Source organism: Bombina bombina, chromosome 12 (assembly GCF_027579735.1).
Source record: "Bombina bombina isolate aBomBom1 chromosome 12, aBomBom1.pri, whole genome shotgun sequence".
Lineage (NCBI taxonomy): Eukaryota > Metazoa > Chordata > Amphibia > Anura > Bombinatoridae > Bombina > Bombina bombina.
Window position 1 is genome coordinate 16,383,788 of NC_069510.1, and position 15,474 is coordinate 16,399,261.

Consider the following 15,474-nt stretch of genomic DNA (forward strand, 5'->3'; position numbering starts at 1 on the left):
ATGCATTGCAAATGGTCTACAAACACAATACATTTTATATATAAACAGTATATATTAGCAATACAGTAATGCATTGCAAATGGTCTGCAAACACAATGCATGTTTTATATATGCACAGTATATATCAGCAATACAGTGAAGACTGTGATGTACACTAGTAGGTGACTGCAGGAAGCCTTATACAGTATTATATTCCCCAGTGCATGAGGCTTGTACACTACATCATTACACAGTTTATATGACTGTGATGTGCACTAGTAGGTGACTGCAGGAAGCCTTATACAGTGTTATATTCCCCAGTGCATGAGGCTTGTACACTACATCATTACACAGTTTATATGACTGTGATGTGCACTAGTAGGTGACTGCAGGAAGCCTTATACAGTGTTATATTCCCCAGTGCATGAGGCTTGTACACTACATCATTACACAGTTTATATGACTGTGATGTGCACTAGTAGGTGACTGCAGGAAGCCTTATACAGTATTATATTCCCCAGTGCATGAGGCTTGTACACTACATCATTACACAGTTTATATGACTGTGATGTGCACTAGTAGGTGACTGCAGGAAGCCTTATACAGTGTTATATTCCCCAGTGCATGAGGCTTGTACACTGCATCATTACACAGTTTATATGACTGTGATGTGCACTAGTAGGTGACTGCAGGAAGCCTTATACAGTGTTATATTCCCCAGTGCATGAGGCTTGTACAGTACATCATTACACAGTTTATATGACTGTGATGTGCACTAGTAGGTGACTGCAGGAAGCCTTATACAGTGTTATATTCCCCAGTGCATGAGGCTTGTACACTACATCATTACACAGTTTATATGACTGTGATGTGCACTAGTAGGTGACTGCAGGAAGCCTTATACAGTGTTATATTCCCCAGTGCATATGGCTTGTACACTACATCATTACACAGTTTATATGACTGTGATGTACACTAGTAGGTGACTGCAGGAAGCCTTATACAGTATTATATTCCCCAGTGCATAAGGCTTGTACACTACATCATTACACAGTTTATATGACTGTGATGTGCACTAGTAGGTGACTGCAGGAAGCCTTATACATTGTTATATTTCCCAGTGCATGAGGCTTGTACACTACATCATTACACAGTTTATATGACTGTGATGTGCACTAGTAGGTGACTGCAGGAAGCCTTATACAGTGTTATATTCCCCAGTGCATAATGCTTGTACACTACATCATTACACAGTTTATATGACTGTGATGTGCACTAGTAGGTGACTGCAGGAAGCCTTATACAGTGTTATAATCCCCAGTGCATGAGGCTTGTACACTACATCATTACACAGTGTATATGACTGTGATGTGCACTAGTAGGTGACTGCAGGAAGCCTTATACAGTGTTATATTCCCCAGTGCATAAGGCTTGTACACTACATCATTACACAGTTTATATGACTGTGATGTGCACTAGTAGGTGACTGCAAGTTGTTGTACAGTATGTACAGTCGGATACAATGGGAGGGTGCTTCTGTTCTCACGGAATTTAGGTCTTTAAATAAAGACATTTGATACAATGTACCCGACACACGAGCCGTATATTATATTATTATACGAGTCAGTCACGAGTGCCAGCGGGTTAGTACCCAGATGGATTGTAGCGGAACTACCAAGCCGGAACTAAAATGTTATTGCTTGTGTTTCCGTACGGCTCGGTGTTACTGTCGGGTTCCGGTTTATTGCATGCTGCACTTATGCGGGGAGGTAAGTATATGTGAGTACACGTGTGTGTGTGTTGTATTATAAAGAGCAGCGGGTCACAGTATGTGTGTTTTATATATAGACCAGTGGGCAGCAATATATGTGTGCTTTATACAGACCAGGGGGCAGCATGTGTGTGTTATATACAGATCATGGGGCAGCATGTGTGTGTTATATACAGATCATGGGGCAGCATGTGTGTGTTATATACAGGCAGCATGTGTGTGTTATATACAGATCATGGGGCAACATGTGTGTGTTATATACAAGCAGCATGTGTGTGTTATATACAGATCATGGGGCAGCATGTGTGTGTTATATACAGGCAGCATGTGTGTGTTATATACAGATCATGGGGCAGCATGTGTGTGTTATATACAGATCATGGAGCAGCATGTGTGTGTTATATACAGGCAGCATGTGTGTGTGTTATATACAGATCAGGGGGCAGCAGCATGAGTGTGTTATATACAGATCAGGGGGCAGCAGCATGAGTGTGTTATATACAGACCAGGGGGCAGCAGCATGAGTGTGTTATATACAGACCAGGGGGCAGCAGCATGAGTGTGTTATATACAGACCAGGGGGCAGCAGCATGAGTGTGTTATATACAGACCAGGGGGCAGCAGCATGAGTGTGTTATATACAGATCAGGGGGCAGCAGCATGAGTGTGTTATATACAGACCAGGGGGCAGCAGTATGTGTGTGTGTTGTTATATACAGGATATCAGTATGAGTGAGGGTTGTTATATAGAGGGCAGCAGTATTTGTGAGTTTTATATACAGACCAGCAGTAGTACAAGTGTTATATAAAGGGTATCAGTATGTACACGTTTTACATCTACTATAAATAAATAAATGGTTCACATACAGATCTAAATAAGTCAAACATAAAATAAATACATAAAAAATGAAACAAATTAATAGAAGCAAAGTCCCAAGATGGAAAAATGCAGCATGCTTGGTGAAATAGATGTGTCTAGAATGGAAAGAAAGTTTACCGGTTGAAATATCAATTCATATATGGTTTTTGGTACTTACACCATAGGTGTTAATTTGATAATCTGAACAAAGTAGATAAAAAGTAAATGCCTTTTTAGAGATTCCGAATATTCATTGTCATAAAGGGAGCTTTTCTTTCAGTCCGATATTCGCCCCATAGACTGTAGTACATTTTCCGGCGTCTCACCGTATTTACTAATCCCAGGCTGCTCCTGACACAACTGATATCTCGCAAGGACAAACAGTATAGCTCTACTTGGGGACTTTGCTTTTATTAATTCATTTTTCTTTTCTTTTTTTTTGTATTTCTTTTATGTTTGATTATATATAGCGGGTAAAGTAAGAAATTTGGTAATCCTAGCATTACCTGGGTAAACCTAACATTACCCAAGCAGCTGTGAGTAAAGCCTGATGTAACATGATAAATCTTCTCAGAGTGCATCGAGTCACCGCATCAAACATATATTATGCACTGTAATTCACACATCTTCACTGTCCTTTTTTTTTACCTGCACCTGGGGGTTCAAGGGGGACAAAGCCCCTCTTGTAAACCCCATTCCCCAAGGTTCACTTAAGGTGTATGCCCCAGGCAGAGTCAAAAAAATAGTGTAGATGGGGGAATTACATTACTTTGGGATTTACTCAGAGCCGCTTGGGTAATGTCAGGTTTAGAATTACCCAGATTTCGGACTTTTCCCAGAACATATATATATACACACACACACACACTTTAAATAGATACATTTTTAGTTTTGTCTGCCTTGCACTGTTTACCGGGTCTATTTGGAAATTATTGTCAGCATTTCCCTACTTATCTAGCGCTTTTTTTAATATTGTTATTAGATTGGGTCTCTGGAATCTAATATTTAAAATAGTTTCAGCACTCTTATTGCGCAACCTCCTTTGAGTTTGTTGTTTAATCAGTTTTCTAACATGTCCCTTCACGTTGACTGTGTGACGATGTGCATCTTATGTTTGCTAACTGTAGAAGATGCATTTTAATCACAGGTACATTTATTTACAGGAACATTTTATAGTCACTCTGTAATATGAATGGGCAGGAATGGCAAAGGCCAAACTAAAGGAGAAAAAGGATTCTTCCAGGACTGACTCCATCAAAGACAAAAACCAGGTGAAGCTGAATCACAAAGAAAAGAGAAAGAAGTTCTGGAAAAAACATCCCAAGAAGAGTATTGGATTACAAGTCAAAAAGAAAGTCAGTGTGTTGCCTCCTCCCAAAGAGCCGCAAGAGTTCTCCTCCAATTGGAAAACGTTACAAGAGGTTAGTGATCTGACTGTGCATGAGTTGTTAACACCTGAGTCACGTCCCACAACAGGGTACTCTGTGTATCAATTGTTAATCCCTGAGGCACGTACCACAACATGGTTCTATAAAACTGTGCATGACGGTTTGTTAATCCCTGAGGCATGTCCAACAACATGATTCTATGTGATTATGCATCAGTTGTTAATCCCAGAGGCACGTCCCACAACATGATTCTATAAAACTGTGCATGAGGGTTTGTTAATCCCTGAGGCACGTCCCACAACATGGTTCTATGTGACTGCGTATCAAGTGTTAATCCCTGAGCCACGTCCCACAACATGGCTCTGTGACTGCGCATCAGTTGTTAATTCCTGAGGCACGTCCAACAGCAGGATACTATGTGACTGTGCATCAATCCCTCATGCATGTCCCACAAAATGGTTCTATGTGACTGTGCATCAATTGTTAAAGGGACACTGTAACCAAACATTTTCTTTCATGACTCAGATTGAGCATGAAATTTTAAGCAATTTTCTAATTTACTCCTATTATCAAATTTTCTTCATTCTCTTGGTATCTTTATTTGAAATGCAAGAATCTAAGTTTAGATGCCGGCCCATTTTTGGTGAACAACCTGGGTTGTCCTTGCTGATTGGTGGATAAATTCATCCACCAATAAAAATGTGCTGTCCAGAGTACTGAAACCAAAAAAAAGCTTAGATGCCTTCTTTTTCAAATAATGATAGCAAGAGAACGAAGAAAATTTGATAATAGGAGTAAATTAGAAAGTTGCTTAAAATTGCATGCTCTTTCTGAATTACAAAAGAAAAAATTTGGGTACAGTGTCCCTTTAATCCCTCATGCATGTCCCACAAAATGGTTCTATATGACTGTGCATCAATTGTTAATCCCTGAGGCACGTCCCACAACAAGGTTCTATGTGACTGTGCATAAGGTTTTGTTTATCCCTGAGGCACGTCCAACAAAATGGTACTATATAACTGTGCATCAATTATTAATCCCTGAGGCACGTCCCACAACATGATTCTATAAAACTGTGCATGAGGTTTTGTTAATCCCTGAGGCACGTCCCACAACAGGATTATTAATCCCTGAGGCACGTCCCAAAACAGGGTACTTATGTGACTGTGCATCAATTCTTAATCCCTGAGGTACGTCCCACAACAGGGTACTTATGTGACTGTGCATCAATTCTTAATCCTTGAGGTACGTCCCACAACAGGGTACTTATGTGACTGTGCATCAATTCTTAATCCCTGAGGTACGTCCCACAACAGGGTACTTATGTGACTGTGCATCAATTCTTAATCCTTGAGGTACGTCCCACAACAGGGTACTTATGTGACTGTGCATCAATTCTTAATCCCTGAGGTACGTCCCACAACAGGGTACTTATGTGACTGTGCATCAATTCTTAATCCCTGAGGTACGTCCCACATTATAGATTTTAACGGCCCAATATTTCCTGAAAGTATAAATGTATCTAGTTTGTAGGATAGCCTTATGCTTACCACAGGTATTAATTAGTACGTTGGAGAGCCTTATGCTTATCCCAGGCATTCTTCAAGTCCCCCACAGTGTTTGTCATTACCACCTCTTGTGGAAGTTTATTCCATGAGTCAGTTACCGTTTCTGTACAGGTTCTATGTGACTGTGCACCAAGTGTGGTTATTAATCCCAGAGGCACGTCTCACAACATGATTCTATGTGACTGTGCACCAAGTGTTGTTATTAATCCCAGAGGCACGTCTCACAACATGGTTCTATGTGACTGTGCACCAAGTGTTGTTATTAATCCCAGAGGCACGTCTCACAACATGGTTCTATGTGACTGTGCACCAAGTGTTGTTATTAATCCCAGAGGCACGTCTCACAACATGGTTCTATGTGACTGTGCACCAAGTGTTGTTATTAATCCCAGAGGCACGTCTCACAACATGGTTATATGTGACTGTGCACCAAGTGTTGTTATTAATCCCAGAGGCACGTCTCACAACATGGTTCTATGTGACTGTGCACCAAGTGTTGTTATTAATCCCAGAGGCACGTCTCACAACATGGTTCTATGTGACTGTGCACCAAGTGTTGTTATTAATCCCAGAGGCACGTCTCACAACATGGTTCTATGTGACTGTGCACCAAGTGTTGTTATTAATCCCAGAGGCACGTCTCACAACATGGTTCTATGTGAATGGGTATCATGTGTTAATCCCAGAGGCACGTCTCACAACATGATTCTATGTGAATGGGTATCATGTGTTAATCCCAGAGGCACGTCTCACAACATGGTTCTATGTGACTGTGCACCAAGTGTTGTTATTAATCCCAGAGGCACGTCTCACAACATGGTTCTATGTGACTGTGCACCAAGTGTTGTTATTAATCCCAGAGGCACGTCTCACAACATGGTTCTATGTGACTGTGCACCAAGTGTTGTTATTAATCCCAGAGGCACGTCTCACAACATGGTTCTATGTGACTGTGCACCAAGTGTTGTTATTAATCCCAGAGGCACGTCTCACAACATGGTTCTATGTGACTGTGCACCAAGTGTTGTTATTAATCCCAGAGGCACGTCCCACAACATGGTTCTATGTGACTGCACCAAGTGTTGTTATTAATCCCAGAGGCACGTCTCACAACATGGTTCTATGTGACTGTGCACCAAGTGTTGTTATTAATCCCAGAGGCACGTCTCACAACATGGTTCTATGTGACTGTGCACCAAGTGTTGTTATTAATCCCAGAGGCACGTCTCACAACATGGTTCTATGTGACTGTGCACCAAGTGTTGTTATTAATCCCAGAGGCACGTCTCACAACATGATTCTATGTGAATGGGTATCATGTGTTAATCCCAGAGGCACGTCTCACAACATGGTTCTATGTGACTGTGCACCAAGTGTTGTTATTAATCCCAGAGGCACGTCTCACAACATGATTCTATGTGACTGTGCACCAAGTGTTGTTATTAATCCCAGAGGCACGTCTCACAACATGATTCTATGTGACTGTGCACCAAGTGTTGTTATTAATCCCAGAGGCACGTCTCACAACATGATTCTATGTGACTGTGCACCAAGTGTTGTTATTAATCCCAGAGGCACGTCTCACAACATGGTTCTATGTGACTGTGCACCAAGTGTTGTTATTAATCCCAGAGGCACGTCTCACAACATGATTCTATGTGACTGTGCACCAAGTGTTGTTATTAATCCCAGAGGCACGTCTCACAACATGATTCTGTGTGACTGTGCACCAAGTGTTGTTATTAATCCCAGAGGCACGTCTCACAACATGGTTCTGTGTGACTGTGCACCAAGTGTTGTTATTAATCCCAGAGGCACGTCTCACAACATGATTCTGTGTGACTGTGCACCAAGTGTTGTTATTAATCCCAGAGGCACGTCTCACAACATGATTCTATGTGACTGTGCACCAAGTGTTGTTATTAATCCCAGAGGCACGTCTCACAACATGGTTCTATGTGACTGTGCACCAAGTGTTGTTATTAATCCCAGAGGCACGTCTCACAACATGGTTCTATGTGAATGGGTATCATGTGTTAATCCCAGAGGCACGTCTCACAACATGGTTCTATGTGACTGTGCACCAAGTGTTATTAATCCCAGAGGCACGTCTCACAACATGGTTCTATGTGAATGGGTATCATGTGTTAATCCCAGAGGCACGTCTCACAACATGGTTCTATGTGACTGTGCACCAAGTGTTGTTATTAATCCCAGAGGCACGTCTCACAACATGGTTCTATGTGACTGTGCACCAAGTGTTGTTATTAATCCCAGAGGCACGTCTCACAACATGGTTCTATGTGAATGGGTATCATGTGTTAATCCCAGAGGCACGTCTCACAACATGGTTCTATGTGACTGTGCACCAAGTGTTGTTATTAATCCCAGAGGCACGTCTCACAACATGATTCTATGTGAATGGGTATCATGTGTTAATCCCAGAGGCACGTCTCACAACATGGTTCTATGTGACTGTGCACCAAGTGTTATTAATCCCAGAGGCACGTCTCACAACATGGTTCTATGTGACTGTGCACCAAGTGTTGTTATTAATCCCAGAGGCACGTCTCACAACATGGTTCTATGTGACTGTGCACCAAGTGTTGTTATTAATCCCAGAGGCACGTCCCACAACATGGTTCTATGTGACTGTGCACCAAGTGTTGTTATTAATCCCAGAGGCACGTCTCACAACATGGTTCTATGTGACTGTGCACCAAGTGTTGTTATTAATCCCAGAGGCACGTCTCACAACATGATTCTATGTGAATGGGTATCACGTGTTAATCCCAGAGGCACGTCTCACAACATGGTTCTATGTGACTGTGTACCAAGTGTTGTTATTAATCCCAGAGGCACGTCTCACAACATGATTCTATGTGAATGGGTATCACGTGTTAATCCCAGAGGCACGTCTCACAACATGGTTCTATGTGACTGTGCACCAAGTGTTGTTATTAATCCCAGAGGCACGTCTCACAACATGATTCTATGTGAATGGGTATCACGTGTTAATCCCAGAGGCACGTCTCACAACATGGTTCTATGTGACTGTGTACCAAGTGTTGTTATTAATCCCAGAGGCACGTCTCACAACATGATTCTATGTGACTGTGCACCAAGTGTTGTTATTAATCCCAGAGGCACGTCTCACAACATGATTCTATGTGAATGGGTATCATGTGTTAATCCCAGAGGCACGTCCCACAACATGGTTCTATGTGACTGTGCACCAAGTGTTTTTATTAATCCCAGAGGCACGTCTCACAACATGATTCTATGTGACTGTGCACCAAGTGTTGTTATTAATCCCAGAGGCACGTCTCACAACATGGTTCTATGTGACTGTGCACCAAGTGTTGTTATTAATCCCAGAGGCACGTCTCACAACATGATTCTATGTGACTGTGCACCAAGTGTTGTTATTAATCCCAGAGGCACGTCTCACAACATGATTCTATGTGACTGTGCACCAAGTGTTGTTATTAATCCCAGAGGCACGTCTCACAACATGGTTCTATGTGACTGTGCACCAAGTGTTGTTATTAATCCCAGAGGCACGTCTCACAACATGGTTCTATGTGACTGTGCACCAAGTGTTGTTATTAATCCCAGAGGCACGTCTCACAACATGGTTCTATGTGACTGTGCACCAAGTGTTGTTATTAATCCCAGAGGCACGTCTCACAACATGGTTCTATGTGACTGTGCACCAAGTGTTGTTATTAATCCCAGAGGCACGTCTCACAACATGGTTCTATGTGACTGTGCACCAAGTGTTGTTATTAATCCCAGAGGCACGTCTCACAACATGGTTCTATGTGACTGTGCACCAAGTGTTGTTATTAATCCCAGAGGCACGTCTCACAACATGGTTCTATGTGACTGTGCACCAAGTGTTGTTATTAATCCCAGAGGCACGTCTCACAACATGATTCTATGTGACTGTGCACCAAGTGTTGTTATTAATCCCAGAGGCACGTCTCACAACATGATTCTATGTGACTGTGCACCAAGTGTTGTTATTAATCCCAGAGGCACGTCTCACAACATGATTCTATGTGACTGTGCACCAAGTGTTGTTATTAATCCCAGAGGCACGTCTCACAACATGATTCTATGTGACTGTGCACCAAGTGTTGTTATTAATCCCAGAGGCACGTCTCACAACATGATTCTATGTGAATGGGTATCCTGTGTTAATCCCAGAGGCACGTCTCACAACATGATTCTATGTGACTGTGCACCAAGTGTTGTTATTAATCCCAGAGGCACGTCTCACAACATGGTTCTATGTGACTGTGCACCAAGTGTTGTTATTAATCCCAGAGGCACGTCTCACAACATGGTTCTATGTGACTGTGCACCAAGTGTTGTTATTAATCCCAGAGGCACGTCTCACAACATGGTTCTATGTGACTGTGCACCAAGTGTTGTTATTAATCCCAGAGGCACGTCTCACAACATGATTCTATGTGAATGGGTATCATGTGTTAATCCCAGAGGCACGTCTCACAACATGGTTCTATGTGACTGTGCACCAAGTGTTGTTATTAATCCCAGAGGCACGTCTCACAACATGGTTCTATGTGACTGTGCACCAAGTGTTGTTATTAATCCCAGAGGCACGTCTCACAACATGATTCTATGTGACTGTGCACCAAGTGTTGTTATTAATCCCAGAGGCACGTCTCGCAACATGGTTCTGTGTGACTGTGCACCAAGTGTTGTTATTAATCCCAGAGGCACGTCTCACAACATGGTTCTATGTGACTGTGCACCAAGTGTTGTTATTAATCCCAGAGGCACGTCTCACAACATGGTTCTATGTGACTGTGCACCAAGTGTTGTTATTAATCCCAGAGGCACGTCTCACAACATGATTCTATGTGACTGTGCACCAAGTGTTGTTATTAATCCCAGAGGCACGTCTCACAACATGATTCTATGTGACTGTGCACCAAGTGTTGTTATTAATCCCAGAGGCACGTCTCACAACATGGTTCTGTGTGACTGTGCACCAAGTGTTGTTATTAATCCCAGAGGCACGTCTCACAACATGGTTCTATGTGACTGTGCACCAAGTGTTGTTATTAATCCCAGAGGCACGTCTCACAACATGATTCTATGTGAATGGGTATCACGTGTTAATCCCAGAGGCACGTCTCACATCATGGTTCTATGTGACTGTGCACCAAGTGTTGTTATTAATCCCAGAGGCACGTCTCACAACATGATTCTATGTGACTGTGCACCAAGTGTTGTTATTAATCCCAGAGGCACGTCTCACAACATGGTTCTATGTGACTGTGCACCAAGTGTTGTTATTAATCCCAGAGGCACGTCTCACAACATGGTTCTATGTGACTGTGCACCAAGTGTTGTTATTAATCCCAGAGGCACGTCTCACAACATGGTTCTATGTGACTGTGCACCAAGTGTTGTTATTAATCCCAGAGGCACGTCTCACAACATGATTCTATGTGACTGTGCACCAAGTGTTGTTATTAATCCCAGAGGCACGTCTCACAACATGGTTCTATGTGACTGTGCACCAAGTGTTGTTATTAATCGCAGAGGCACGTCTCACAACATGATTCTATGTGAATGGGTATCACGTGTTAATCCCAGAGGCACGTCCCACAACATGGTTCTATGTGACTGTGCATCATTTGTTGTTAATTCCTGAGGCACGTCCCACAACATGGTTCTATGTGACTACGTATCAGGTGTTAAAGGGACATTCCGATCAAAATATAAATGCACATAGATGAATTACATTGACTAGAAACATATTTGCAATATACTTGTGTTGGCAAAAATGCTTTAAGTAAAAGTTATCACTGTTTTTGTGTTAGTATTTTTCTCTGCACGTGCATGTGAAGCACAGCTAGATATTCTCAGTGCATCAGCATTTTAAGCACTGCAGCTGCCCAAAGTGCATGTGAGGCTTGTATCATATCAGCTATCAACAAATTGAGTAATTTCATGATTTCTCAGAGCAAGTGCTGTGTTTAAAATGCTGGTGCACGCTGCATACTTAAATACACTTTTGAAACAGCTATAGCTTTTACTAGAAACATTTTTGCTAATACATTTATATAACAAAAATGTTTCTATTCAAAACTGAAATGCATCCATGTGGATTTCAATTTAGGCTGGAATGTCCCTTTAATCCCAGAGGCGCGTCACACAACATCGTTCTATGTGACTGCGTATCAGCATGTCCCTCAACATGATTCTATGTGACTGTGCATCATTTTTTGTTAATTCCTAAAGCACGTCCCACAACATGGTGCTATGTGACTGCGTATCAGCACGTCCCACAACATGATTCTATTAGACTGTGCATCATTTGTTGTTAATTCCTGAGGCACGTCCCACAACATGATTCTATTAGACTGTGCATCATTTGTTGTTAATTCCTGAGGCACGTCCCACAACATGATTCTATTAGACTGTGCATCATTTGTTGTTAATTCCTGAGGCACGTCCCACAACATGATTCTATTAGACTGTGCATCATTTGTTGTTAATTCCTGAGGCACGTCCCACAACATGATTCTATTAGACTGTGCATCATTTGTTGTTAATTCCTGAGGCACGTCCCACAACATGATTCTATTAGACTGTGCATCATTTGTTGTTAATTCCTGAGGCACGTCCCACAACATGATTCTATTAGACTGTGCATCATTTGTTGTTAATTCCTGAGGCACGTCCCACAACATGATTCTATTAGACTGTGCATCATTTGTTGTTAATTCCTTAGGCACGTCCCACAACATGATTCTATTAGACTGTGCATCATTTGCTGTTAATTCCTGAGGCACGTCCCACAACATGATTCTATTAGACTGTGCATCATTTGTTGTTAATTCCTGAGGCACGTCCCACAACATGATTCTATTAGACTGTGCATCATTTGTTGTTAATTCCTGAGGCACGTCCCACAACATGGTTCTATGTGACTGCGTATCAGCACGTCCCACAGCGTGGTTCTATGAGACTGCGTATCAAGTGTTAATCCCTGAGGCACGTCCCACAACATGATTCTATGTGACTGCGTATCAGGTGTTAATCCCTGAGGTACGTCCCACAACATGATTCTATGTGACTGCGTATCAGGTGTTAATCCCTGAGGCACGTCCCACAACATGATTCTATGTGACTGCGTATCAAGTGTTAATCCCAGAGGCACGTCCCAGAACATGATTCTATTAGACTGTGCATCGTTTGTTGTTAATTCCTGAGGCACGTCCCACAACATGATTCTATTAGACTGTGCATCATTTGTTGTTAATTCCTGAGGCACGTCCCACAACATGGTTCTATGTGACTGCGTATCAGCACGTCCCACAGCGTGGTTCTATGAGACTGCGTATCAAGTGTTAATCCCTGAGGCACGTCCCACAACATGATTCTATGTGACTGCGTATCAGGTGTTAATCCCTGAGGCACGTCCCACAACATGATTCTATGTGACTGCGTATCAGGTGTTAATCCCTGAGGCACGTCCCACAACATGATTCTATTAGACTGTGCATCGTTTGTTGTTAATTCCTGAGGCACGTCCCACAACATGATTCTATTAGACTGTGCATCATTTGTTGTTAATTCCTGAGGCAAGTCCCACAACATGATTCTATTAGACTGTGCATCATTTGTTGTTAATTCCTGAGGCACGTCCCACAACATGATTCTATTAGACTGTGCATCATTTGTTGTTAATTCCTGAGGCACGTCCCAGAACATGATTCTATTAGACTGTGCATCATTTGTTGTTAATTCCTGAGGCACGTCCCACAACATGATTCTATTAGACTGTGCATCATTTGTTGTTAATTCCTGAGGCAAGTCCCACAACATGATTCTATTAGACTGTGCATCATTTGTTGTTGGTTCCTGAGGCACGTCCCACAACATGATTCTATTAGACTGTGCATCATTTGTTGTTAATCCCAGAGGCACGTCCCACAACATGTTTCTATGTGACTGCATATCAAGTGTTAATCCCTGAGGCACATCCCACAACATGGTTCTATGACTGCGTATCAGGTGTTAATCCCAGAGGCATGTCCCACAACATGGTTCCATAAAACTGTGCATGAGGTTTTGTTAATCCCTGAGGCACGTCCAACAACAGGATACTATGTAACTTTGCATCAATTGTTAATCCCTGAGGTACGTCCCACAACATGGTTCTATGTGACTGTGCATCAATTGTTAATCCCTGAGGCACGTCCCACAACATGGTTCTATGTGACTGTGCATCAATTGTTAATCCCTGAGGCACGTCCAACAACAGGGTACTATGTAACTTTGCATCAATTGTTAATCTCTGAAGCACATCCCACAACATGGCTCTATGTGACTGTCCATCAATTGTTAATCCCTGAGGCACGTCCAACAACAGGGTACTATGTAACTTTGCATCAATTGTTAATCTCTGAAGCACATCCCACAACATGGCTCTATGTGACTGTCCATCAATTGTTAATCCCTTAGGCACGTCTAACAACATGGTTCTATGACTGCGTAAATTGTCGTAAACCCTTTAAGCACGTCCCACAACATGGTTCTCTGTCTATGCATCAGTTGATGTTAACTCCTGAGGCACGTCCCACAATATGGATCGGTTGCTGTTAACCCTGGTATCACATAATTTTAGATTATGTAAATGTTATAGTATAATTCTATAGTTATCTATTTTTCAATTTTTCTTGCCCTGTTTTCTGAAAAACATTGTGAGTGGATTTGGTGACCAACCAACTAGTAACTAGAACTGTAGCCATTTTACCCAAGAGACCTCCGTTCTACTAAAGACAAGTGTGTCAGAAATATCTTACTGTGGAACTAAAATAAACTGGTCAAATCATTTTTATTTTTTTTTAATAAGTAGGTTTGCTACAATGTTTAAGAGACAAGACTTTAAGTATTGAAGCGCAAATGTTATTAGAAAAATAAAAACATCTTGGCGTTTTCCATATTGATGTGCAAACATTCTGAACAAGTCTCCTGTGCATTTCTAAGCGTGCAGCTGTAGGCAACTGTTTAAGTTAAATGTGTTTTGTTTTTTTATCTTATCTGTTCTCCCTCTTAATATGTAAGAGTAGAGTCACTTTATTTATTTTTTTGTATTTTTTTATTGTAGTGTTGCAATATTTGCCTCTTACTAGTAATTTGTGGTTTCAGATCCTTCATTCACTATAAAACGCTTTCTATCTGTAGTTGCTGAAATCCAACACAAGCAAGCCGGCTCCTAACGCCGCTCCTGTCATTAAAAAGGAACCAAACAAAGAGCTGAAACATAAACACAAGAAATGCGAGGAACCTGACTGTAAAAAAAGTGACATCAAAGCCAACGGAGATGTGAAACCACTTGCAGTAGTGGAAGGAAAAACAATTCGAAAAAATGAGAAGAAAACTTCTGAAACGACAACGAAGAAAACTCCTGAAATGACAAAGAAGAAAACTCCTGAAATGACAAAGAAGAAAACTCCTGAAATGACAAAGAAGAAAACTCCTGAAATGACAAAGAAGAAAACTCCTGAAATAACAACGAAGAGAACTGCTGAAACGACGACGAAGAGAACTGCTGAAACGACGACGAAGAGAACTGCTGAAACGACGACGAAGAGAACTGCTGAAACGACGACGAAGAGAACTGCTGAAACGACGACGAAGAGAACTGCTGAAACGACGACACAGAAAGCTGCTGAAATGACAACGAAGAAGAAACAGAAAATGTTAGAGCAGACAGGAAAATACCAAAACAAACATGCAAAACTGGACAATTGCACAGAGACTCCAAAGTAAGTGACGTTTTTGCAAAATTATCGCTGATTTATTTTATATATAGTCAATGTGTAATTTATTGCCTAGAAGCTTTGGCTGAATTAAATA

The 15,474-nt window shown here is 41.7% G+C and overlaps 1 protein-coding gene across 1 annotated transcript in view; it reads left to right on the forward strand.

Annotated features, from left to right (window-relative positions):
* Positions 1 to 1,697: 1,697 nt before the first annotated feature.
* REXO4 (REX4 homolog, 3'-5' exonuclease) overlaps positions 1,698 to 15,474 on the forward strand; it is a 67,333-nt gene continuing 53,556 nt past the window's right edge. The window contains exons 1-3 of the mRNA XM_053696049.1: positions 1,698 to 1,748; positions 3,773 to 4,030; positions 14,800 to 15,383. Of these exons, the coding sequence (XP_053552024.1) occupies positions 3,812 to 4,030; positions 14,800 to 15,383 (803 nt within the window). The 5' untranslated portion in view covers positions 1,698 to 1,748; positions 3,773 to 3,811. The remainder of the gene's footprint in view (positions 1,749 to 3,772; positions 4,031 to 14,799; positions 15,384 to 15,474) is intronic.